Consider the following 25112-nt stretch of genomic DNA (forward strand, 5'->3'; position numbering starts at 1 on the left):
GATCCAAGTTTAAAAATTGTTTCTTTCATAACTGTGTATCTTCTCATAGGAGGGCCACTGACTTTATCCTTCATCTGTTTGGAGCGGTACATTGCTGTGATCCATCCCACCTTCTATCCACTGTTGAAGAAGTACAGATGTAGGGAGGGTTGTGCTCTGTCAATGTGGTTTCTAGTGCTGCCCACTGCCACGATTAAATATTTTTTAATTGAATTCAAAATTAACAATCAGATTGTAATAGACTACATGGTGTACACTGTAATGTTCCTCATGCTGATTGTAATAGCATGGTGCAGCCACGCTATTCTGAAGGCACTCAGAACCTCAGGGCCTGCGACTGATAAATTACATCCTGCCAAAAAGCGAGCTTTTCAAACAGTCCGTGCCATTGCAATCATTGCATCGATGTGTTACATTCCAGTTGGTGGATTAATTTCATACACAATAATAAAAGGAAATGAAACAATTTGTTCAACAATTCCTGCCATCCTATTCCTGGTAACGATTGCTAGTGTTGCGCATCCCATATTTTACCTGTCAACTACAGGGAACCTGCCTTGCCTAATCATCACAGATTCCATAAGAAACTGGCGTCATGTGGCTCAGGTGGTGGAGCGGGTCGGCTAGTAACCGGCGGGTCGCTAGTTCGATCCCCGGCTCGGCCTAACCAAGTGTCGAGGTGTCCCAAGCAAGACACCTCACCCTGACTGCTGCTGACGAGCTGGCTGTCGCCTTGCATGGTAGTCACCGCCGTCATGCATCCATTGACACCAGAGTGTAAATGTGTGCATGAATGGGTGAATGTTGTAATGTTCAACATGTAAAGCGCTTTGAGTGGCCACTGGTTCTTAAAGCGCTACATAAAAGCAATTTATTGACCATAAGAAAAAACACTGCTAATGATATATTCTCTACAAAGAGCTTAGAGTGTAGATCCTTTGGAACACAATTGAAGTACATTCAACATTCATTTGCATAACATGTATAACTTATAGGTATAAATCTTTTCATTGGCACTTTTAGAGAAACAATGGAAGCTGTCCTGTGATTCTTTTTTACCATATTATAATATCATGTAGGCCTATGCCCAGAGGTCCTAAAAGGCTGAATGGGAGAAGAGTTTGAATGTAATTAGTTAATAATGCCACAGCCATTTGTCAGCTAGTAGTGTGCCGGCCTCTGTATGAGCCTATTGAGATTTTAGCCTGGCTTACTCGAATCTTTCTTACAGCACCCTATTAAAGGCATAAGAAGTAACATTTCTGCATTAAAATATCTTAAAACTACGATTCCTTTGTTATACTTTTTGTTGTTAAATCATCCAAATTGTTTCCAAAAAAATTTCAAACCAAGAGAAATCCGTAGTTTCATTCAGGGTAACGTCCCGTTACATTCGGCAGCAGGTCAATGACGGGGTGCTTTGTATTTCGCCTGTTGGAGAGGCCCGGATGTACAATAGGCAATGTAAAGTAATGACCAACAATGGCTCTATAGCAGGGGTCTCAAACTCGCGGCCCGGGGGCCAATCGAGGCCCGCGGGATGATATTTTATGGCCCCCTACTTGACATCAGAGTTTAGTGTTAGTGCGGCCCGCGTGTTGTTGTCAAACGCACATTTTTGCTGAGTCGCTTGCCATGCTTTTTTATCACTTGTGATAGGGTGACCAGATGTCCCGGTTTTGCCGGGACAGTCCCAATTTTGAGTTGCGTGTCCTGAGTCCCGACAAAAGCCAAAGGACACTAAAATGTCCCAGTTTCCACCAACCATTATGAAATGTCCCCTGTTGTCAGCGATTACATAGCCAACGTGATCTAATTACAGCCCGATCATTATCTTAGATTGGGTCAGTTGTGCTACTTTTTCTTGTGTAATACTTGATGTGGCCCAGCCTGACCCAGACTCTAGCTCCAGCGGCCCCCAGGTAAGTTGAGTTTGAGACTCTATAGGGAGGAGTACCGCTGCCAACCGTCTCCACGGCAGGAATACACTGCTGGACACACAGGACTCATACTGTCATCCTAAGCGTCTAGATCGCTGTAATTCAGAGTGTTGAATATCCAATATCTTTCTAACTTAACAAATTGACACCACTTGTGACCCTTCTGTCAGCTAGCACCAATTATGTTGGAAACACTATAAGTGTGAAGTAATATTTTAAATTTAGGGTAGTCGACTCATCTAATTCTGGGAGTTATTGTTATATTACTTATGCAATTTCATTTAAATTAATTTGCATAACGTGACTAAACGTAACCTGAATACAATGATAAAACATTGACCTGGCCGTGAACATGAGTTCGATGGTGGTAAAGACAACAACTTCAATTATGTTTGGACCGGCCGGATCCTGTCGGGAGAGAGACGGAAGATACGTCTAAACGCGGATAATGGTGAAAATACAATTTCCTTTATAACTTTTGGATTTCTATCACATTTATTTTTTATAACTGACTGTTATTATCTCAACCAATGGAGCTCGCATTCACTTTGCTCTGAATGCATTATCTTTTGCAGGTTGTATTTAACTTACATGCCACAGGGGCCATTAATGAGACAGAATATATATATATATATATATATATATATATATATATATATATATAAGCTGTTTAACAGTGTTGTTAAGGTCTCTCTCTCTCTCTCTCTCTCTCTCTCTCTCTCTCTCTCTCTCTCTCTCTCTCTCTCTCTCTCTCTCTCTATTTCTCTCTCTCTCTCGCTCTCTCGCTCTCTGTCTAGTCCTATTTGACTAAACACCTGCCGTTTCGATAAGCCTTTTGTAGGTCCACAGTATCACCTATCAATTGTTCATTTTTCTGATGCCTGAGTTACACCTCACATATATATACGCCTTGTATGTAAATCTCACTTGTTAAAGCACAACTAGAAGTGGTTTGTTTTGTTTGATTGTCCCACAGTCACTAGCCTGTAGGTAAATGGATGAGCTGTGATCCACTTGCTATAAAATCATAGGACTGACTGGAACCTTCAGGAAACTTCGCCAATAGCCCCAACCACCGTTACCTGGTAAGCAAAACATTCATTCATAAATATAGTCATTATGTTAGTTATGACCATGAATCTGTTTCGACCTATCCCTGACTTGTGTGCGGTTTCTAATATTTTTTAGCCCCACAATCTGGAGTTGGAGGACATGGAAGACTTATTTGACAACGACACAGTTAAAAATAATGAAACTGACCTTTGTAGGAGCTACCACTTAGTTGTTATCACAACGCTTGATATTTCTACTGTTCTCATTGGACTACCGGTGATTGCAAAGCTGCTGTGGACGACCTTCCACTCAAAGAAGACCGATGTCCTCAATATTAATTTGGCATGTTTTCACACCCTTCAAAACATGCTTTCCCTGTTACAAATAATTTTAATTTTGATTAACATTGATGACCATACCAAAATTACTAGGTTTTTATTTGTGTATGTACTCATAGGAGGGCCAATGAATCTATCCTTCATCTGTTTGGAGCGGTACATTGCTGTGATCTATCCCACCTTCTACCCACTGTTGAAGAAGTACAGATGCAGGGAGGGTTGTTCGCTGTTGGTGTGGCTTTTGGCGGTGCCTCCTAGCCTAATGAAAGCCCTTTCTGAGGACCTCCATACTTCAATGGAACAGGGGTCAATGGACCTTGTAGCGTACACCATTTTGTGCCTTACTACAGTTGTAATGTTATGGTCCAACATCGCCATTCTCAACGCTCTCAAAAACTCGCAGTCCTCCACTGATAAACAACATCCTGTCAAAAAGAGAGCTTTTCAAACAGTCCGAGCAATATTCATCGCGTCATTTCTGTGTTACATCCCAGCGGGTATAATGGTAAAGTATAAGACTGTAGTGAGAAACTCCTCTTGTATAATTGCTCCTTTCTGTATATTCCTCGTCTCTGTCGCTAGTGTGGTGCATCCCATGTTTTACCTGTCAGCTACAGGGCAGCTGTTTCCATGTTCAACACCGACAAAGTGAGATAGGCCTATTTATCTTTATATCTGAAATGGAGGTTATTCCTCCTCCATCCTTCTTAGTTTTAGTCAATCTTTTATTTTACCTTTTCAGAATACATTGTTTTGTTTATTCACGTTTTCTTGCCAACATCGCCCGGTTCCTCCTTTGAGAGCGATTGATCGCCCACCGTAACCATCCTGTTGAAACAGGTTATACTTGGTTTACTTTAATTTGCCCATTGAAGGAGTAGTGAGTAGAGTCCCTTTAATATATTCTTTTTTCTCACAATTCTTTCTGCGAGGACGTCTATAACGAATGCCATATGAAGATTATTTTCACCCAAAATTGGCGCATTATAAAAAATACACAAAAAAGTACGTTGTGTACACAATATTTATGCATGTTTAATGTTTTTGGAATAAAGTGTATGGTGTTCAAAAGTTTAAAGTCATTTATTTACATTCACTTACATTTCTATTTACAAATTTCTTGACACTTACAGGTAAACATTTTGGAAGCTGTCTTTGTGCTGGTAGGCTCGTACTCTCCTGTGCAGCTAGAGCCTATGATAAATTGTATTGTTTCATTTAGCCACTGATATGCCCCTCTCTTCCTGTAGTCAAATATTAGTCTGCTGACCAGACCGAGGGGTCTTGACATTTTATATAGCCTTAGGCTTAGTAGGCCAATGGCCATTCATTCCAACATGTGTGGTTTCCATTGCTGTTGGCTGGGTTTTCCACAATAAATTCCTTTAATCACGGGCATTTTGAATTGCATGGGTCCCCAGAAGAAAATAAGCTATACACGCTGACTAAAGGAAACATTGTGACGGCCCCTAACAAGGAACCCAACTGCACTACAGCGCCGCACCACACGAGGGCGCTGTGTCCTTCGTCGCGCAGGATCACCCCAATGATCACTTTTACATAGGACAGAGTGAGAACAAAAACAATCCAGGCACACACCTGTTGAGCAGAAGACAAGATGGGTGAACCTCATTGCATGCGTACATTCAAATGCGATGGAAATAATGGCTCTCAATCGAAATGCTGTAATAGCAGGTTATGCCATATTTTCCATAAACAATATACGGTAACATGTGAAGGTAATTAAATACTGGTGATTCTGGTTAACCGGCATATTTGATTAAAGAAAACAGCACAGAAATCACAGTTTTACACTGCTAAAGCATTAATCAGAAAATAATTAACTTATGACCACTATTTCACCACCAGGTACGAGGTTGATTAGTTATTAGATAAAGCCTCTCCTATCTGGGAGCGTCCACCCGGATGTAGGATGAAGCGATTTTAGCCTCCCAGTTGGTGCAGTCCATCAGGTTGGTCATCTATCCATCCTACACCTGGGAGAACGCTCCCACTTATGATGTCCCCCGGGGAACGCTGACCCATCAGCCATCACGCCTGGTGGTAACGTAGGGACCCTTTATAGCAGAGCAACAGAGTACAAGAGGCCCTGAAACAGCGTCAGACTCACGATGAGGACCACTCCCGAGGTGTCGTGGACCAGCAGTGGACAGGGACTCAGTGCAGCCATGCTCACGATGTACGCTGCAACACCGGTGCCCAAACACGTAAGCACTCCCATCGACAGCAGCGACCTACGTGTGCAGAAACAAACATCTCATTTGCTGTTTGCGTTCTCTTGGATTGATTAATCATTACACACAGTAATCGTTGTGTTGACACCAGTGTGTGATGTGGTTTAGCGATTACAAGCCATTTCAAAATCAACACTATGGTGAACTGACACGTTTTTGATGTGCGTCCATATTCTGAAGCCGGACGCATGATGGTTCAGCCTACCAGTTAATCGTCCACTAGATAGGCTGGTACTAGGGTAATCTACCTATCAGGTTCCTGCAGAACCACAAGTGGATCTGGCTCTACCTTATCGGGATGAAAACGGCAATGAAGCAGGCCAGCGGGTTGGCCACGGCGGCCATGGTGGCGGACAGGTGGTAGGCTTTGTTCCCGTAGGGCAGGCACGAGTAGGACTGCACGGACGGCACCACCACGTTGGTCAGGGCGTTGACCCACGCAAGGATGCCAAAGATATATAGCACCTCCCTCGTGCTGTAGGCCCCCGTGCCGAAGCCGCTCCTGGGCTCAGCGTTGACCACTCTGAACGGATCCGTCCTCACGGCGCCCTTCTCGGAAGCCTGTGACCGGCCGTGGGTGGCCTTGACGCCATTTGTGTAGTCGCCGTTGCGGTGTTCCCGGGCCACGGCCGGGTGGTGGTTGAGGAGCAGGAACGCCACCAGGCACACCAGCATCATGGCGCTCAGGAAGTAGAAGAAAACCTCCGGCGAGAAGTTGGCCGGCTGATACCGGGCCTCCAGCTCGGTGGCGGCGGCGGCGGCGGTTTGGTTGGGCGCCCACGCGGCGGCGGTGACGTTGACGCAGTCCACAACCCCGACCCCCTGCACCAGGGCCACCAGTGCCGGCAGCAAGCCGCTCAGGCCCTCACCGATGTAGTACGTGGTGAGGTACTGCGGCTTGAGGCGCATCATGAAGGGCAGGAAGGTGACGGAGGAGGTGCAGTCCACGGTGGACAGGAAGAAGGTGAGCACCAGCAGAGCCACGCTGCGCGGGGCGCCCGCCACCACCGTGGTCTCCTTCCAGAAGAGGGCCAGCAGGAGGGAGGCCGCGGTGCCCAGGCCGATGATGAAGTAGATGACGGCCGTCTCGTTAAGCTTCCCCGGCTGGAAGCGGTGCATGAGGGTGACGAAGAGGGGCCCCACGTTGGCCATCTGGATGAGCACCGACAGGTAAGAGGGCAGGTACCAACCCTCGGGGATCTGGGGCACCAGCAGGGGCAGCTCCACCCACAGACCGTTGATGGACACCCAGGAGCCCATGCCCAGCAGGCAGGCCAGTATGTGGGTGAACAGGGACATGCTGAAGGAAAAAGGTCCCTTCGAGTGAAGCACAACTTTCCTAAAAGATGGGAGGAAAAGACATTTTGTTCGTTGGGGGTTGAGGGCATCTTGCCAAATGATGCATAAGGGTACACCTGCGGACACTGGGGATTGAATCTAGTACCTTTTCCATGGCAGTAGGGGACCGTAACCATCAGGCTTTCCTGCATAATACAATGCATGTGTCCACGGTACCCCAGGCTGCACAAGGATTGCGGTGAGGAAAGGCCGGTTCTCAGTAGTGTGTCTACTTGCGGATTTGCCAGCTTACAAGTCTTATTCTCCAAAGGCCGAACTCCCAAGATTGGACTTTGTATTCAGAAACGTCTTTCATGGTCTTTCATTGATCTGCTGTTACATAAGCCTAAATGTGGAACTGCTTATTATCAGTAATTGGCAATTAAACTTAATAACAAGCTTGAATAACAAAGGACTGGTTGGGGCGCCCTGGTAGCTAGAGCATTACCCGGGTTAATGGTATGCATTAAGCGCACCATTAAAGGCTTAGTCCTTTTGGCAGTGCTGCGGGTTCGATTCCTGCCCATGGTCCTTGCCTGCATGTACTCCCATACCTTCCAGTCTAACTCACTTTATCTTGAATGATTAAAGCGTAAAGAAATGCAAAAAGATAAAGAGAAAATGACAAAAGAATGATCTGACTTGAAAGTTCTTAAGAAACAATATACATATGGCTGACAACCTCAAGGAAAGTAAAGTAAACATTATCAAAATGTGACCCATCAACAAACTTATGTTAATATGTAAGCAAACAATTGTATAAAAGGGTGTTTCCTCTTTCTCTAAATGATTAATTTGCATGTGCTGTCGAGTTAAGATGTCCTACAGCCCGTGAATGAGGCTTTAAAGTTACAGAAGAGGCGGAGACGTCGTGATCCAACAACTCTTCTTACTGAATAATACTATCGTATTGGTTTACGTGTCATGCAAAATCCGAAAAGTCTTTAATGACAAACCATATATTTGAACCAATGTAGACAAGACTTGGATTAAGATGGTTTCGTCCGTTTGGGAACCTTGCAAACTTTTGAAAAGTTTATAGCCATCTGCTATGCCGGGGTAATGTTCAGCAGTGTTATACAACCTAAGAACACGTCTGAGCAGGCATTGTTTGTGGAAATCATGAAGGAAATCATGCTGTGAGAGCTTTTGAAAACACTATTATGTCACAGCTCGGAAATCATAGCATGCACATCTGGCAATGGAACGTGAAAAATATATGAAAAGTTATAGAAAGGGTTTTTAACCTTTAAGTGCGCAAAATTGTCAATTTAAAATGTTCTATTTAAAGGTTATATTTGTGTCTCACTAAAAATAGTATCGTGAATTTCAAAAATTCTTTTTGCAAAGGATTAGCAGGTTGCAACACAGCATCTATCAACTTCCATATTAACATTTATACCATGTAATACCTGGGGTGCGCTTCTGTGACGTTATAATCACAGAAACGTCAAGTTAAAAAAAACAAGACAGTATCTCTTGTCGGGCAAACACTCACCGTGGCTCGACAGAAGCTCAGCAAACCGACATCTAAAATCACATTTCCCCGGACTCTGAGCCAAGTTTATAACGGTGAGGGAGGGGGGGACTATGATCAACCAACCATGACACAGGTCTGCAATATGCCCTCCCTCCCTGATACATTGACAAGTAGAGAGCCACACATCACATGTTGTGATTCGTAACCAGCTTCTTTGTTTTTTTAACAAAAAAAACCCACTAGTCAAAGGTTTATAGCATCTGGAGGTTTTCTTGACCCCCCCCCCAGGCCGGTCATGGGAGCAGAGGCTTAAAGTTTTCAGTTCCCCTTTCCTGTATACGTACTTATCAGATATAAACCAAACAAGTTGTTTCTGTTGTGGTGTGGGCTTTTGGAAAAAGAATACATTTGTATTATCTATGTGATTCCTGCAAGAGGGAATCACAAGATGGAGAGGCCTCCATCTTTTATGTAGCATTTTTATTTTATTTTATTAAAAACTAGAATGTAGTTAACAGAGTGGATTAATACTGAAATTCTTCTATATGGGTAAAAAACAAAATAATAGCTTAACTTGAGTTAATGGCCTGAAAAATATAGTACGATTGAGTAGATACCTTTTCATAAGCACATACTTTGCGGAAATGTCCATTCTCAGAAGAAAAAGAAATAAATAATTATAAGAAGCCAAGAGATTAATGTGGGCTAATGACAAGAAACCAAAATGGGGAGCTGGATACCCGTCGATTGGATTTAGCTTAAACGTCATGAAAATATTCATAAAAAAATCATATTTGGAAAATAGTTAACAGAAATGGATTTGGATTGGTATCAATAAAAAGATCAGTTTCATCTTTGAAAGTTACTTGGTTTAATCAGTTTCACTATTTCGATTTAGTGAACTTAATCGTAAACAAACCACATGATGGCAGTAGCATACATCAGTCAGGACATAAAATACACAATGTAATGGCTTTGGCTGGTTTAATTTCGACAGCAAGGAGACGGGGGGGGCTAGAGACATTTGAAAGACATTACAATTTATTCTTCCTGATACATCGTTATCCTAAGTTCCCTGGGCTCTCAAGAGTGTCACAACATTGTACAGTTTAATACATTTGCCATATTGTAGCAATAAATCAAACCTAATTGAATACTAGAAGATGAGGCGTACCGTACCATTTGTTCTCAAATAACCTTTTCTTTCTTTTAAAAAATTAGCCCTTTCCTCAGATGACTAGCAATGAAAGGAGTGTGATAGCTATGTAGTAGCTAACCAATACCTTTAGGCACATTGAGATTCTGATCTTCACAAACCCAGACAAACATGGGCTGGGTAAAGGTTCATTATTTACTCAGGGAAATCATGATCCCTTCAAAACTCATTAGGACTTTCACGATGGTGTCAATGTTGAACTGAATTTTTTACAACCTATGTACTTTAAAAAAAAGAACTTTTTTGCAGATGATTTCACTTATGACAACAATAATAATAATCTGTTACAGTTCATAAACAAAATCCAACTAAGAACAAAAAAAATTACAATTTCATCTACAATCAATCCGTCACATGGTAAATCAAACAATGAAGCCTTTACCCAACAAATCATGAACATTTCTTGTAGTAAAGTAACTATGACAATCTGTTCAGGTTTATCAACGGTAGCAGCATATTGATGATAATCAGAAAAGTACAATTTGAATATCAAAATATATAGCCTACATTCGTGGTGGTCTGCTATTAACTAAAACATTTCCTCTTTTACCAAAGTTGGTTTATTGACACTACATTTGGTAGGCTTTGAATTTACCAGTAAATACATTCTTCGAAATATTACAATAATGTATTAACTATTTGCCACTGAACAATTACTGTCCTTTGGCTGGTAATAAACCTGTGGTGTCACTTTTTTATGTAGAAAGCACTGATGTACAATAATTGCTACGCTGACAACATTTTATTACACAAATAGTAATTAGCTTATCCCAGTTCCTCCTAGGGTGAAGTTGAATTTTAAAATGTGTTGTTACATTTATTGTCAGTTGTCAAATACATGATTATATTCTTTTATAATAATTACCAAGTGACTAGCAGCAAGTAAAAAAAGGTATTAAAAAGGCAAAAGAATCTCCCTGTATTGTTTGAAAGACCTGGACGCATATGGATTGCAATGAACAGAAAATATGGTCCGTGCATGAAATGGTTACTTAGTGTAGAGGTAGGAAACTCCTTCAGTGTAAATATTAATAACCATTTCCATTGCATTTCTTTCCCCTCGCATAAGAAAAGGAAGAATGCTTTTCTTTCTCTCTGTGTGAATAAGTAGCTTATTGTGTTCCTGAGGTCATCAACAGTTTCACATGATCCTTCCAAAGCTTAGGACAGCTGTAAAAAATATTCATAAAACGCACCAAACACATAGCCTCTTGCAGTATCATCTCCTTAAAAGGCCCCTTTCTCTTTCCCAAGCTCTTGGTCGACAGTAACTCAATGCTCCCATTATCCAGGAAACTTGCCACTTCCAGCGACCTCTATGTTCCCCAAAACAACAACAGTGCGTCTCATCACGAGCGGCACTATCAGCGGGAATCAAAAAAAGGCTTGTGGCATTTTAATTCTAGAGCTTGCATCAAAAAAACCACGATCCCCTCGGAGTGAATACGGAGAACGACGTCTCAAAAATCCTGAAAATCGGTTCCGACGTTAGCTCGGACTGGACGCCGCGGGGCGGCTAGCTGCAGTTGTCCACACACTCCCGGGCGCTGGAGAAGACGTGGTAGACGCTCACCAGGGGGAACATGGAGAGCGCCCCCACCAGGGAGCCGGCCTGGATGGAGATGCCGCACCACAGCAGGGCGGAGTGGCCCGCCTCGTGGAGCAGGGTGCCGATGGCCACCTTCAGGTAGGAGAAGAGCCCCGTGAAGACGATCCAGGAGGTGACCTGCAGGGAGGAGGCGCCACAGACAGAGACACACACACACACACACACGTTTCACCACATGATGGCCAGAACACTGGAACTTCACAACGCCACTGGATTCAGGGGTAGGATAGTGTAGCGGGCGAGGGTACGAGTCCCAGCTGCCCAAAGGTACCCGGGTTCGATCCCCGCTAACGTCCATGTGCTATGAGCCTTGGCAGTCACACAGGGCCTGTAGGCATCCCAGAGCAAGAGGGGTGAACAGCCCACCCGCTCCTTCATGACCTGTTCCTGAAGTCACTTTTGGTGACATGGATAAAAGGAGCCAAGAACTAAAAATAGTATAGAAAGATTCTATGTGCCAGTTAATTCTTATTTTCCTCAATTCGTTAAATACAATGTAAACAAGACTTGGATTAAGATGGTTTCGTCCGTTTATAATTTGCCATTTCCGCCCACGTTGGACCAATCGCTGTAAACATCCATGAAATCCATGACGCTTACTACTAGAGTACAACCTATTTGTTTTGGTTTCTCTTGAAGCCCCTCGTGTTGACATGACTTACAGGCGATGAACCAGCCTTAACACTGGTGGGTGCGTCTCGTGGTTCTGCGTTTCGGGCCAGAGTGACTCACCACTAGTCCCACGCCCGCCGGGTGCCCCAGGAGAGGGGGGCACGGGCTGAGGGCCGCCAACGCCATGAGGTACGCTGCAAACACCCCTCCTGCCAAGGACATGACGCCCAGACACGTAGAGGACCTGGGAGGTGAGAGAACCGAACAAACTGGAGTTTGAGTATTGTCTTTCGAACTGAATACACAATATTATAAAACGACCAAAAGCCTTACGTTGTTTCCTCTCACATATGTACTTTATTTTATTACTCTATTTTATTGTGCACTTACTACAATGCAAACGTCCTACTTTGCCTTTGTTCTCTTTTACTCATCTGTTTTCTTTATTTTATGAAAATGTTTCTACGTGAAGCACTTTGAGTCTGCCTCGTGTATGAAAAGCGACACATAAATAAAGTGGCCATGTCTTGCCTATCATCAGACGACCTCTACACGGGGAGCACTAACCGATCCCACGGACTCAGACCCTCAGAGCGCCCCCCCCCCCCCCCCCTCACCTGAAGAGGACGAACATGGCCACGAAGCACGCCAGCGGGTTGGCGATGTTTCCCAGGACGACCGACAGGTGGAAGGTCATGGTGCCGTAGGGCAGGCAGGAGTAGCTCTGGACGGACGGCAGCACGCCGTTGGTGAGCGCGTTGGACACGGCCAGCAGCGCCAGCAGGTACACGTTGCGCGGCGTCCAGAAGGTGTGCGCCGCCAGCTGCTCCTCCATCGCGGGCCGCTCGTCCGTGACCAGCGGCCCGCCGTTGTGGAGCGGGTGCGTCTCCTCCCCGTCGCCCGTCTCCCCCGGCCCCGGCCCCTTCCCCGCCGACGCCGCCGCCGACCCCGCCTCCGCCTCGTCGACGGCGGCGACAGGCTCGTCGCGCGGTTGCCACGACGACGAGGCCTCCTGCCGCCGCACCAGCGCCAAGAAGGCGAGCGCCGACACGCAGAGCATGGCGCACAGGAACCAGAAGAAGCTCTGCGCGGGGAAGCTCTCGGGCTGGTAGACGGCGTGGCCCGCCGTGCCGTTGACGGACTCTGTGCACTCCATCTTGCCGATGCCCTGCGCCAGGGCCGCCACGCAGGGGAAGAGCGCGCTCAGGCCCTGGCCGATGAAGAAGGTGCGGATGTACTGCGGCGGGTAGCTGTAGGTGAAGGGCAGGAAGGTGACGTTGGACGTGCAGCACACCAGCGCCAGCAGGAAGCTGAGCAGCAGGAAGGCCAGCGAGTGCTGCCGGTCGCCCACGCTGGCCGTGTGCGACCAGAACACGGCCAGGGCGCCGGAGGTGGCCACGGCCAGCGCCTGGATGCCGTGGATGACCAGCCGCTCGTTCAGGCGGCCCGGGGCGCAGTGGTGGGTCACGGTGACGGCGATGGGCCCCAGGTTACCCAGAGCTATCAGCACGGAGAGGTAGGCGGGGAGGTTCCATCCTACGAGCAGAGGGGGGCGGCGGGAGGGAATCAAACCATTTTACAACTGCCAGCTGAACAATTACGCAGCATTACGACACACAGACGGAGTTCACCGCATTCCATGCAATGTTTCATACAATGACTGCAGCGGTCAGTACTGTGCAGAGCCATATAGTAGGACTTGTCTAACACGTCATTGGGTATGTGGGAGCGGTATATATATATATAATATATATATATCTTGGATGGACACACACGGCCCATCGGCTTGAGCCCTGAGCCCCATTCAAACCTCTTCATGACTAACCATGGAACTTCGCAGTGAACTAAACAACCCATTTCCAAGGTAAATAGTACTTGGGAAAAGTGTTTCATATATACAGAAAAACCTGCCGTGCCATTGGTCAAACAAAGAAACTAAATAGACAGAAGTTCTTCAGACAGTAACTACTAGAAGTAATAACGCCGTTATTACATTATGTATAGTATATCAGTAAGTAAACGGGTAGCAATACCAAGCATATATTTATTCGCTTTTTGGGGGGCGGATTTTACGATAGACTTGCTATTTCCCATTACCAGGACGTATGCCTACATACGGACAATGGCTAAACTGAAGATTCTTCCATAGAGTCGCTTGGGCAACAGACAGCAGTGTCCACGGAGACGCGCGAAAGAAACAATCCTTTCAAAAAAATATGCTAATTGGAAAACAATCCTCCATCGCCCCTAATTATTCTACAACAATAAAAAATAGACGTAATAGACGTATAATAGACGTAAACAAAGAGTTAACTCTGGCACACTGACCTTCGGGCAATACTTTGACAATCACCGGCAGCTCGACCCACAGACTGTTTACGGAAATCCAGGAGCCCATGGCAAAGAGCGCCATCAAAACGTGGGTCACCGCGGAACTGTGCCACCATGTGCCGGCCATTGCACCGAAAAATAGGTTTAGTTGGCCTCTGGTAAATTAAGTGTAGGTTGAGTTAACAAAGACTCCTATGTTACGGTTACCTAACGACCTAGAGCTTGCCAAAGCGGAAGGCGGGATGTAACATAGATGTATGATGTTGTGTTACGCAAAACTACCACACGCCCCCTTGAGAAAATGAGCCAATCAGACAGCAAAGGGGAGAAAGGGGTGCGTTGGTTCGTTATAAAATAATAGCCTCATATACAGATAAACGTATACACATAGACGTATTAATATAAATGTGTATTTATGTATGTATGTACATATATATGCATACAGATTTATATAAGCATATATAAACTTATGAAAATCGATACTATCACTAACACTGTTATTTCCATATATGTTCAAACAAGGTATTTATTTTGCCTGGGTCTTTGGCCAACAATAGGCTATTAAAGGACTTCAGAAGCAACACATTTTTGAGGTTTTAATGACATTTGCATATGATATTGCACAGTAATTTCACAGGCGTACAAATCGACATACATACAAAGTCAATACATTGAAAATTGAAGTTAGAAAATGGTAACAGTAATGGTTGGATTTGATTTGATTTATTTGGATAAAAACATATCCAAGGGATATAAGAAAAAACATGACAAAGTGCAAGCACTTATTTCCATGGTCACTCTATGCTAGCTGAATGATTGCCATCTTTTAGGTGGACCGCCTCATTTCATTGCAGTCGAAACATGATTGACTAACATGCCAAGTCACTGTAAGTAACATTATTTTCCTAATTATGTGGACTTTCCCCACATAAAACCAAACATTTTTCTTTTTAAAAACACAAAGTACTGAACATATTATTCTCCCATTATTGTTTAACATCGAATAAGTTCCCTTTGCTCTTCAGTACTCGAATTTCAACTGTTAGCCATTGACCCTGCGTTCGTCTGGGAACGTCAATTGGCCTGGCTGGGGGGGCTCAAGACAAAACTGTACCCAGGTTTCACCCGAGGTAGAGCCAGTTTGAGTTTTGGAGATATGCTCGAGGCGTACACAGCACCGTCAAAAGAGATATCCAAGTTGGGGTCGTTATTGTCCAGGACCATCTTCTGGTACAGAACTTCACAGCGCAGGGCCTCAACTTTCTCGGCGCCAGACTTAGATTCGAAGCGCAAGAGCAGCTTGTCGACGTCCTGCTGGGTCTTACACGGCCCCCCGTTTCTATTCACCGCGGCCATTACGTATTTTCTATTCGTATTCAAGGTGCGTCTTGGTTCAGCGACCTCAGGGTCGGGTTTGGGTGTCGCCCCTCCGTCCTTCTCCTCCCAATTGATTGTCTTCAGGACACGGGCCCGTTTGGCGCCAGGCGAGCCGTTCCGAATCGGCTCGTCATCCTCCTCCACACCGGACGTATCCAAGGAATCGTCATCCTCCGAAGAGCTTTCCGACGACAACGGAAGCTGTTGCCTTCTGGGAATCTTTCTTAGGTACGGATTGCTAAAGGGGTATTCCCTACACAAGGCCGAAAATGGGCAGCCGGTGATCTGAATGCCCACCTCCTCCTGTGGGGGTGGAGAGTACTTCCCCCCGGGCAGGAAATCCAACAAGTGTTCATCCAAAACCATGGCGATCCGCTTCAAGATGTTCTTCAGACAGTTCCTGATCAGGTCTTGGTTTGGATGCCACCTGCCGCAGTATTGGAAGACCCGGTGGAAGGTTCTCTCTTGCAGCGGATCCTGCAGAAACATGTTCACTTCCGCCTCCGGCTCCATGAGCATCGAGGGGTTCTTGGTCCACTCAAGGAGCTTCTGGTAGAGGCAGAGTATGTAGTGGCAGAAGAGGCCGTACTCACCGCCGCTGCTCAGTAGTTGGTAGTAAGGGCCCAGTATTTTGCAGTGGACGACCGCCAGCACACACACAAGACTCTGTATGACGTCATCGGTGGCGTCGCTGTTGACACTCTCCAGGACGACGTTGGGACAGTCGTCGTCGTTCAACAGAAGCAGATCTGAGAAAAATGAGGGGATTTCCTCGTGGTGGTGGACGAGGCCTGCGGCTGCTTCAAAGTAGCTGTGGGAGTCGAGTATCTCCCAAGGGCTACCTTTGAGTTTCGAAGGATTCCCCTTCTCCTCGCAGAACGCAATCCAGTGGTTCATGTAGCAGCTCCGACCGGAATCATCCGGGCTCAACACTTCGCAGGCCATGTGGACGTAACGTGAGGTGGCACTTTCAGGGAAATCCACAAATCTCTCGAACTTGGGGTTACCGTCTCTGCCCAACTTTTTTCCACTGGACTTTGCCGTCGCGTCCTCCACACTCATCAGCTCCTGTTCGATCACCTCGTGCAAGTCCACAAGAAAATGTGCGTTGTGGTGTAGAAACTCCAGAGGGGACGCCAAAGGGATGGCTTTCGCAAGCACATTGACTTTGCTCTCAAACTCTTTCATGTCTGGGAGTTCTTTGCATAAGTTGTATTGGTTTTTTAAAAGATCCAGCGAGAGCTCCTTGAAAGCATCGGTTTCCCCGCGATACACAGATGCCAGTTTTTGAATATTTAACATAGCAATGTCCAGCAGAGTTATTGTTTTTTGCTCATCATCTGTAGAATTACGATCGATGCTGAGAGGCATCTCCTCAACTTTAACTTGTAGGTTCCCCACGTCGGAATTTAGGCCAAAGATAGATCCCTCTTCGTCTTGCGTTTTTGAAAATGTTTCGCAATTAACATGCTCTTTCTTGATTTTGGGTTTTTCCATGACCAGTGAAATATCCTTTTTGACCCGTTTCTTTGTGTTGAGTTTGCGCCCTTCACGCACCAGCTCAAACGGACTTTGAATCAGTGTCTCCATTGCTGTATTTCTCCTATAACTCCTTGTCTTGTAATTGCGGTAATTCAGCCTCAATTGTCTTATTTTCGGCCTCAGGACTTTGTATGCCTTCTGAATATCTCCATCCTTGCAAAACAGTGGATGGAAGTTTCTAAGCCAGAATGTTAAATTCCTCAGCTCAAGTTTTTCCCTGGCAGCGAAATTGCACAGCTCAAGAATCAACCCGTTTGTGACTTCAATAGACTGGGCCTGCTCCGAAAAATCTGCCTTCTCCAAAAGAGCAGTTCTTTCAACCCCGATGATATCACACAGTGGGCCAACAAAGTTAAAGTTGACCTCTGATTCCAGGAAGGTGCGTCGCGCGTCAGTTCCTAAACTCAAGGTAGTGGCGATGCCGGTTTCTATCAGGCCTTGAAAGAAGGCAGATTGGTGTTCCGGAAAGATCTTCTTCAGCCACTCCACCACCGCATCCCAGGTCAGATGGTTGTCCTCTCGCATGAGTCCCACTTGAACCAAAAGTCTGTTTTTGCATCGCTGCGTGTCGAGGTCCAACTCCAAGCCAGCTTGGGAGCCATAGAAGTCAGCCACAAGCTTCCAGAAAGTTTCATCTCCTGAAAATAAAATAGAAACACATACATATTGCAAATGATTTTATCCAGACACACAAATGCTTTCTTATGTAACAACATGCCCAAGTTGTCTTTTTATGAATAAAAGCCTCCGAGTCGACTTTACAAAGGCCCCTACAGTGAGAGCCAGCGTGGCCCTCCCACCGACACACACTTACGTAGGTTCGCCTGAGCTATGACCGTTTTTCCAGATATCGAAAAGTTGAGGTCTTCTTCCATCGCTGATGGAATACTGATGAATGGGTTAGTCTGGGGAAGAAAGAGTTAACATTCGTCAACAAAACATAGAGGGTCAAAGAGCATTTGCGTCGGATCATGGAAAATGTTTACCATTAATTACAGCGACCCAAGGAAGGTAAATACATGCACGCTATTGTTGAGGCTTATACCTAAGCTCTGTAGAATTGTTATAAACTATATATTGTAAACGCATTTGAGTGCTACCTTTACTATTATGGTCTTAATGTTAACTTGTAGTGTTTCACATGTATTGTGTTAGATTCTTACCGAAGATGTGATCTTTTACATCTAAAGCGTGAATGGGTAAAGCTTTCCCGTCCGGGGCCCCAAGTTCTATCCTGGCATCTGATTGGCTGTTTTTAGAAGGGGCGGTGCGTATGTTGCCCCCTCTGCCAATGAGCTGAAGAAGGAAAGTGCGTCATGGACGTTGACCACGGAAGCTGCGCCATTTCAATGCGCGGGGAGAATCAGGAACCATAGTAAACAATGCACGTCTGAAATCAAGAAGAAATTAAGAACAATTCCCATTCACGGACTCGTTCAGCGGTGGGTTAAACCTGTTAGTTGATTTTAGTACTAGGCGTAGTTGCACGATTATAATAAAAGCATAGGAATGTATCTTGGCATGTCAGTTATGTATCAATATAGCAAAGCAGCAATCTTAATTTCGGCTAAACATTAAGTTTAACGCTTATGTTACATCAGGACCCTTCTTTGTTTCTTTGATTTCCAGTATTTGTAGAAATGTAAATGAGTAACTTATGTGTGCACATTATACACTGGATTTGATGTTAACATGGCCTTTATGAGTGACAATATATTTATAATATAAGGACAGGATAGCAAAATGACGGAGAGCAATATTTAATTCTAACTGCTCCCCATGATTTTATAAAGTGTTTTTAGTCTTTCTTGAAAGCGTTTGCTCAATTGCTAAAAAGCAAACTGTAAAAGTTTGCATTGTACAGCACAGTTTTATGTACTACATTCATTCACAAAAATGTATGGGTGTGTTTTTAGCATCTTTTGTGGTTGCAGACTTTTTGATCTCCCTTTCCTATTTCTCTCAACAGACTCAACCGTTATTGTCAGATGGCCTTGGCGTGTTCTCTGTCTGAAGTAGTGCCTGGCTATTCCATCTGTCCAAGGTGAAAGACGACGGACCACATCCAAGATGGATCAGGTGGTCATTGGCGGAGGTGACAGTAAACCCATGGATGAGGGTGTCGGCAGCGCTACATCTTGCGCTACATCTGGCGCTACATCCAGCACATCAGGGCCGTCGAGGGGTGGGGAAGGTGGACCGACGAAGCCGGCGGCGGCGGCGAAAAGGAAATCAAGCGAGGCGGCGAGGAGAAAGTCAAGCACGGGGGTGAAAAGGAAGTCAGGCACGCCTGCGGCCACAAAGCCGAAGAAGGCCAGGAAGAAGGCCAGGTTCGGAGCGGGGCCTGGCTACACCGTCCAGGAGGGAGAGGACATGCTACTGTTGATCTCCAACACAGGCCATCAGGATCACCTGGCCTGGCGGCCCTTGAAGAAGAAGAAGAAGATGACGACTGCGGCCAAGAAGAAGACGACCTCCTCTGGCAAGGGGAAGTTGAAAACCCATGCCCAGAGGAAGAAGAAAAAGCCAGCGGCCACCAAACCCGGAGTAAACCTAGGGGCGCCGACCCTCCGAGAACGTTCCAACGGAGTGGCAGAGGAGAGTCCTCTTCGCGCACCAAAGGACTTGGACCACAGATGGGGTCAGAGTCTGCCCGAAGAGGTGCTTGTCAGCATCTTTCAGATGATCGTGGTCCAGGACGGTGCAATACCATTTCTGTGCAGGTAGTAGGACATCACCCGCATCTCACTACGGGCATGAACCTGAACCGACGTTTCATTGAAATCCACAACGTGGTATTAAATAAAAGTGTGTGTGTGTGTGTGTGTGTGTGTGTGTGTGTGTGTGTGTGTGTGTGTGTGTGTGTGTGTGTGTGTGTGTGTGTGTGTGTGTGTGTGTGTGTGTGTGTGTGTTCCCCTCTGTGGGCACCTCAACCGTCATGTGTAAATGTGCTAATGACCCTTGTTTTCTCAGACATGCTCCACATTGTGGTAGTAGCTCATTCTGAGAGGCAGTGTGCAATCATAACAGGTGTGTGTGTGTGTTCCTCTGTCTCCAGGGTGTCCAGAGTGTGTCGGCTCTGGAACACGGCGGCCGCCAGCCCCGGCCTGTGGCGCAGTGTGTCCATGGGGTTCTGTTGGATAACGCCCAGCAAGACGCAGACGCCCAGAACAGAGGAAAAGATCAAGAACACCATCGGATGGCTGGCCTCCGATAGGTCAGGATGCTTCCCCGGGGGCTATTCTGTTTGTTTTTAACATCGGGGAGCTTCCTGGATATAATCACAATGGCGATGAAAACAATGAAACGTGTCTGTTGTTTTCTAGATTCAGCCAGCTTAAAGAGTTCACACTTAACCACTGGAAGAAGAATGTTGACTACGCTGTAAAAGTAAGTGCTTTTCGAGTTTTAAAGATTACAAGCATCCAAACACACCCCACAAACAGACATATAGGCATACTGGTCTTCATAATACAGTTAGCCCTTTACTCTCATAGTTTGATTTCCTATCGATTTTTACTTTATTTTTAAATATATGCTTTACCTTTTTAATTGTATGCATTCAATATTGAAATGTGTGCAGTCTTTTGAAATGTACTTTAAAATGCGCTGATTCAATCCCATCTTTTGAATGTTCCACCCCTGCAGGTTGTGTCCCAGTCGTGCCCTCAGCTTGCCTCCCTCAATCTGTCCTACTGCACGGGCGTGACTGGACAGGCCTTCCTGAGCCTGGCAGAGAACAGCCCCTCTCTACAGAGCATCAACATGCAGTACTCGGAGGTAGCAAAAGCCGAAAGAATCGTTGTGCGTTAACAGAGCCAACCCCTGTGCATAACAGAGTGATTAATCTCCTTGACCTCTGCAACACTTTTTGTGATAAATGTGTTGCAAAACCTGCACTTGTAGCCGTGGGAATGAGAGAGCAGGTTTGGTAAAACTCAGCCCCTTTGGTTCGGTAGTGAGCACCCTTTGGAAAGGCAAGACAGCAGTGCGAACAGAGCACTTTGTCTTCTGATTTGATTTCTCATTGGTACTGTGGTGGGAATTTCCGGGCCCACGTCAGTCATAACTGTCTCAACTGACCAAACCAGGTAGAATATAGAATCATCCGAACTAATAAAAGTTATTGTCATGTACTTGGGTAATAACGGTACAATAAAATACAGCAATCATACAACAAACAACAAAACAAACCATACAATGATCCAACGGATGGGAAATCAGCCTGCATCCCTCCAGAGAGGTCTACAAGCTGAAACTCTGCTCCACATATGATGTGTGATGGAAAATTGTATCATGTTGATTCCCCTTCATCATGTAAGCTCTGTCTTCTATTCCTTGCGTTGTCTAGCCACTCTACTTATTCCTAGCGTTATCTAACGTTGACCTTTGTGTCTGGGGTATACCGGCCACGAGGGAGCAGAGATGCATTCATCTCCTTGATGAGAATATAGGAAACTCTGTCCTTAACATGCCCTGAACATTATTTGAATTGATCATTGGTAATTGTAATGTGGGGTCTCATAGAGGTGACTTCTCAGTTGGACCCTTTCACCCTTGACCACCCCAAGGATGTCAGCGAAAAGGCCAATCAACAAATCAACAAAAGTTACAGAAACCGAATGTGAAAATATAATTTTCCCATTACAGTACCCCCCACTCCCTCCCTGCTCTCACTTCCAAAGCTATGTCCAAATGTTGCAACACATGCATCACAAAATGTTGCAAAAGTGTGTGGGGGGGGGGGGGGGGGGGGCATTTGTGAATATTTTCTCTCTGACCTCACGTCCAGGAACCCGAGTTTGTAAATGGGTGGAATGCAGAAAGTACCTTTTATATGAGGGAAAAATATAGACCCTTGAGTTATTTTCCCTTCATGCAGGTCCTGCGGGTTTTAACACCCGTTTGACCTGCTGTGCTCTCCTTGGCTCCAGTACCAGGTGGAAGGTCTCGCTCAGCTGCTGAAGACCAACGGCGGCAAGATCAGGAAGTTCCTCTTCACGCACGGGTCCAGGAACGACATGCTGCTGGCCGCTCTCTCCGTACGTACTAATCACACCGCGCGCGCGTGTGTGTGCGTGTGTCCATAAGGAATGAAAATTATGCGCAAACAGGTTAGAATAACCGGATACTATGAAGTATTACATGTAGTGTTCCAACTTTGCGGTAGCCTAAAAAAAAGTGTTCACTTCAGTCCCCTCAAGAGGTTTTTCCCCCTTGTATGCTAATCTCTCTTCACCTACATTTACATTTACGGCATTTAGCAGACGCTTTTATCCAAAGCGACTTACAATAAGTACATTTGTCATAAGAAGTGCATCAATATATCGCTGTCGGTACAGAAAGGATGTGTATCACTAATGGACACACGGCCAGACTGACGGCATCATGGAAATGCAGCCTTCTCACACATTGGCCAAATACTATATATACCATATAGTATATAGTAACCATATAATACTATAATAGCCGAATACCGGATATTCGGTGCGTCCCTATTTTAAAGACGTGTAGTAGTAGCACACGCTCTACGTGTTGTATATTATCTTTCATAGAGAGGATGCTGCCCGGATCTAGAGTTCCTGGAGATCAACTGGAATGTCCAGAAAGGCGGGTTTTGCGAGCTTCCTATCCACATCCAAGCATTGCAGCATGGCTGCCCCAAGCTGAAGGTGAGCTTCTGTTGACCTAACACTGCCATGTTTCGGCCTCATGACAACTCAAACACAATCAATCCATGAATTGTGTGTTCACCTCCCTGCCCCATGGGCTTATTTGCATATAGAATGAATCAACCCATCCATCACACATAGGCGCAATCACATTTCTACCCCTTACCCCTTCCCCTTACTCCTCCCCCTTTTTTCGAAGGGGTAAGGGGAAGGGGTAAGGGGTAGGAATGGGATTGGGCCTTAGACTCGTACTCATAGACCCATGGCTCCGATTTCCTCCCGGCGAATCCACCAGACGTTCCGGTTGCTGAACGTCGTCCTGGGGCGTAAGACGATCAGGAACGCGGAGGTCTCTGCGCTGGGCTTCCCCCGGCTGGAGGAGCTGTGCATGGCCACCTCCTCCAGCTGCCCGACCAGCGACCGCGACCTGTGGGACCTGCTGCTGGCCTCCCCCAAGCTGCGTGTGCTGGACCTGCGAGGCTGCTTTTATATCAGTGCACCCGGGCTGGCGGCCCTGCCCTGTGAAGGTAGGCCGAAGGCCGCTTTAAAGGTCCCAGATCACACCACCAGGTGTGAGTGATTAGCCGTTTCAAGCCGTTTTGAAAATCTCCTTCTCGTGACATCACACGTGGGCGTGTCCTCCTAGATGTGTGCTGAATTGATCAGTGTACCAGCAAAACGTAACAAAACGTATCCGTCATACATCTAGGTGGACACGCCCACGTGTGATGTGAGAAGAGGCAGGCTTGTAACGGCTGGTCATTCTCACACCGTGTGCTATAATATGGGACCTTTAAACAAACATTTTAAGGCCAATTAAACGATGGGTCTTTCGGTACAGCGATAGATGTCGTGTAGCAGACAGTCAAACCTCCATGCTCTTCCCAGCTAACACAAGTGTACTTGTTTTCATTCAAACATTTGACTTCAGTGTGCACCAACGTCTCCCCCAGGTGAGACAAATAGGGTGTTTTAAAGGGGAGAGGATCAACGTGGGCTAAGCCCATATCCGAATCTAAATAGTTGATTACTGAGACAGGCGAATTCAGCCATAACAGCTGTTCTCAGATAATTTCACTCACTGATATAATAGAATATAATCGTCAATAACCCTAAAATGTACTCCCTTAAATCTCACCTACAGCACCATTTGAATAATATAAAGTTTTATATTGCGTTATGTGTCGTAATACTTCTATAGCAATGTACATATATTTATTGTGATTGTTATACCTAGATTATTAAAGTCCCTTGTTGTGTTTGATCCCTGCCCCCCCCCCCCCTCCCCCCACCCCACCCAGAGCTGGAGTGTCTGTTCTGGGGTCAGTACTTTAACTCCAAGTGTAACTCCTGGCCGCCCCCGGCCAGGAAGGACCTCCACAAGCTGACGGAGAAGTGGAGCCGCAGCTTGCGGGAGCTGGACCTGGCCAACCAGCTGTTCAGCGAGGAGGACCTGGAGCTGGCCCTGGGCCACCTGGCCCGGGCCCCGGACGCCGACACCCTGCGGTCCCTCAACCTCAGCGGGACCCGGATCAGCGCCCCTGCCCTCAGGTCCGGTACTCAGGGCTCTTGGAACGGTTGATCGACTATGACAATTATAATTGCTATGATTAACATTATTGCGTTTCTGAATGTTATTATTAATTATATTGTTATTAATCATAATCAATCATCATTGCTATTATTGTGAAAATATTGTTGTTGTTATTATTATTAAATTAATATTGTTATGAATATCAATATGTGTATGATTATTATTAAGATTATAATTATCATGAATTATGAACTATTATATCTGTAGCTCAACCGTTAGAGCATGGCATTATGACTGCCAGGGTTAGTGGTTAATTTCCGACCAGAGCCACTTAAAATGTCATGGTATTGAGTTTGGATTGAGCCCACAAGCTATTTGTTAGCCATTCTTTGCGCAAATGTTCTTTATCAAATGTTTCATTTAATGTCAATGATCTGACACACACTTTCATTCAGTGTTTAATAGATGGGTTTATCAAGGAAACGAAATACTAAGAGAAGAACATACACTGGTTTGTTTAAACCATTTGGGTGTTTAACTTACAAAACCACTAATGTGTGTCTTTCCTTTTTTTTACAGGTTGATTATTCAGCAGTCGACAGCGCTCAACTACCTCAATGTAACCTCGTGTCGCAATCTTCCCCGTGGCCAGAAGAGGGTGCACCGCGGCCATGAGGAAATCAGTCAGTTGCTGGTGGCGCTGCAGTAGCTCAGGGGCTTAATTTTTTTGATATTCATAAAGCCAATCTTTGTATATAAATGTGTCAGGTCTCTTTTAATATTAAAACATTTGAATCTGTTTGTTTGATTAGTAT

At 45.5% G+C, this 25112-nt stretch overlaps 4 protein-coding genes across 4 annotated transcripts; 1 reads left to right on the forward strand and 3 right to left on the reverse strand.

Moving 5' to 3' along the window:
• Window positions 1–4341: 4341 nt before the first annotated feature.
• slc52a3-2a (solute carrier family 52 member 3-2a) lies at window positions 4342–8543 on the reverse strand. Its single transcript, XM_030347888.1, has 4 exons — window positions 8423–8543; window positions 5876–6925; window positions 5463–5586; window positions 4342–4930 (listed from the first exon to the last, which is right to left on the reverse strand). The coding sequence occupies exons 2-4, from the start codon at window positions 6883–6885 to the stop codon at window positions 4721–4723; spliced, it is 1344 nt and encodes a 447-aa protein (XP_030203748.1). The 5' UTR covers window positions 6886–6925; window positions 8423–8543; the 3' UTR covers window positions 4342–4720.
• Window positions 8544–9251: 708 nt separating this feature from the next.
• Window positions 9252–14448, reverse strand: slc52a2 (solute carrier family 52 member 2). Its single transcript, XM_030347785.1, has 4 exons — window positions 14170–14448; window positions 12459–13377; window positions 11962–12085; window positions 9252–11346 (listed from the first exon to the last, which is right to left on the reverse strand). The coding sequence occupies exons 1-4, from the start codon at window positions 14297–14299 to the stop codon at window positions 11137–11139; spliced, it is 1383 nt and encodes a 460-aa protein (XP_030203645.1). The 5' UTR covers window positions 14300–14448; the 3' UTR covers window positions 9252–11136.
• A 307-nt stretch (window positions 14449–14755) lies between these two features.
• Window positions 14756–18372, reverse strand: LOC115535562 (uncharacterized). The gene is made up of 3 exons (XM_030346873.1): window positions 18255–18372; window positions 17906–17996; window positions 14756–17729 (listed from the first exon to the last, which is right to left on the reverse strand). Exons 2-3 carry the CDS (start codon window positions 17964–17966, stop codon window positions 15247–15249), a joined length of 2544 nt encoding a protein of 847 aa, XP_030202733.1. The 5' UTR covers window positions 17967–17996; window positions 18255–18372; the 3' UTR covers window positions 14756–15246.
• Window positions 18297–25096, forward strand: fbxl6 (F-box and leucine-rich repeat protein 6). The gene is made up of 10 exons (XM_030346875.1): window positions 18297–18533; window positions 19061–19814; window positions 20150–20308; window positions 20418–20481; window positions 20740–20871; window positions 22026–22133; window positions 22647–22763; window positions 23059–23290; window positions 24065–24314; window positions 24877–25096. The coding sequence occupies exons 2-10, from the start codon at window positions 19162–19164 to the stop codon at window positions 25004–25006; spliced, it is 1845 nt and encodes a 614-aa protein (XP_030202735.1). The 5' UTR covers window positions 18297–18533; window positions 19061–19161; the 3' UTR covers window positions 25007–25096.
• The last annotated feature ends 16 nt before the right edge of the window (window positions 25097–25112 follow it).

Source organism: Gadus morhua, chromosome 22 (genome assembly GCF_902167405.1).
Source record: "Gadus morhua chromosome 22, gadMor3.0, whole genome shotgun sequence".
In the NCBI taxonomy this organism is placed as follows: domain Eukaryota; kingdom Metazoa; phylum Chordata; class Actinopteri; order Gadiformes; family Gadidae; genus Gadus; species Gadus morhua.

What these genes read in the sequence shown, in the direction of transcription:
- slc52a3-2a (XM_030347888.1), bottom strand. Translation starts at nt 6,885, where the DNA reads ATGTCCCTGTTCACCCACATACTGGCCTGCCTGCTGGGCATGGGCTCC. An exon ending in GCCGTTTTCATCCCGATAAG is followed by an intron (nt 5,587 to 5,875) that starts GTAGAGCCAGAT and finishes CTGCACACGTAG; the next exon opens with GTCGCTGCTGTCGATGGGAG. An exon ending in CCTCGGGAGTGGTCCTCATC is followed by an intron (nt 4,931 to 5,462) that starts GTGAGTCTGACG and finishes TCTGCTCAACAG; the next exon opens with GTGTGTGCCTGGATTGTTTT.
- slc52a2 (XM_030347785.1), bottom strand. Translation starts at nt 14,299, where the DNA reads ATGGCCGGCACATGGTGGCACAGTTCCGCGGTGACCCACGTTTTGATG. An exon ending in TGTCAAAGTATTGCCCGAAG is followed by an intron (nt 13,378 to 14,169) that starts GTCAGTGTGCCA and finishes CTCTGCTCGTAG; the next exon opens with GATGGAACCTCCCCGCCTAC. An exon ending in CGGCGGGCGTGGGACTAGTG is followed by an intron (nt 11,347 to 11,961) that starts GTGAGTCACTCT and finishes TCCTCCCTGCAG; the next exon opens with GTCACCTCCTGGATCGTCTT.
- LOC115535562 (XM_030346873.1), bottom strand. Translation starts at nt 17,966, where the DNA reads ATGGAAGAAGACCTCAACTTTTCGATATCTGGAAAAACGGTCATAGCT. An exon ending in CATAGCTCAGGCGAACCTAC is followed by an intron (nt 17,730 to 17,905) that starts GTAAGTGTGTGT and finishes TTTTATTTTCAG; the next exon opens with GAGATGAAACTTTCTGGAAG.
- fbxl6 (XM_030346875.1), top strand. Translation starts at nt 19,162, where the DNA reads ATGGATCAGGTGGTCATTGGCGGAGGTGACAGTAAACCCATGGATGAG. An exon ending in GGATGGCTGGCCTCCGATAG is followed by an intron (nt 20,309 to 20,417) that starts GTCAGGATGCTT and finishes GTTGTTTTCTAG; the next exon opens with ATTCAGCCAGCTTAAAGAGT. An exon ending in ATGTTGACTACGCTGTAAAA is followed by an intron (nt 20,482 to 20,739) that starts GTAAGTGCTTTT and finishes CCACCCCTGCAG; the next exon opens with GTTGTGTCCCAGTCGTGCCC.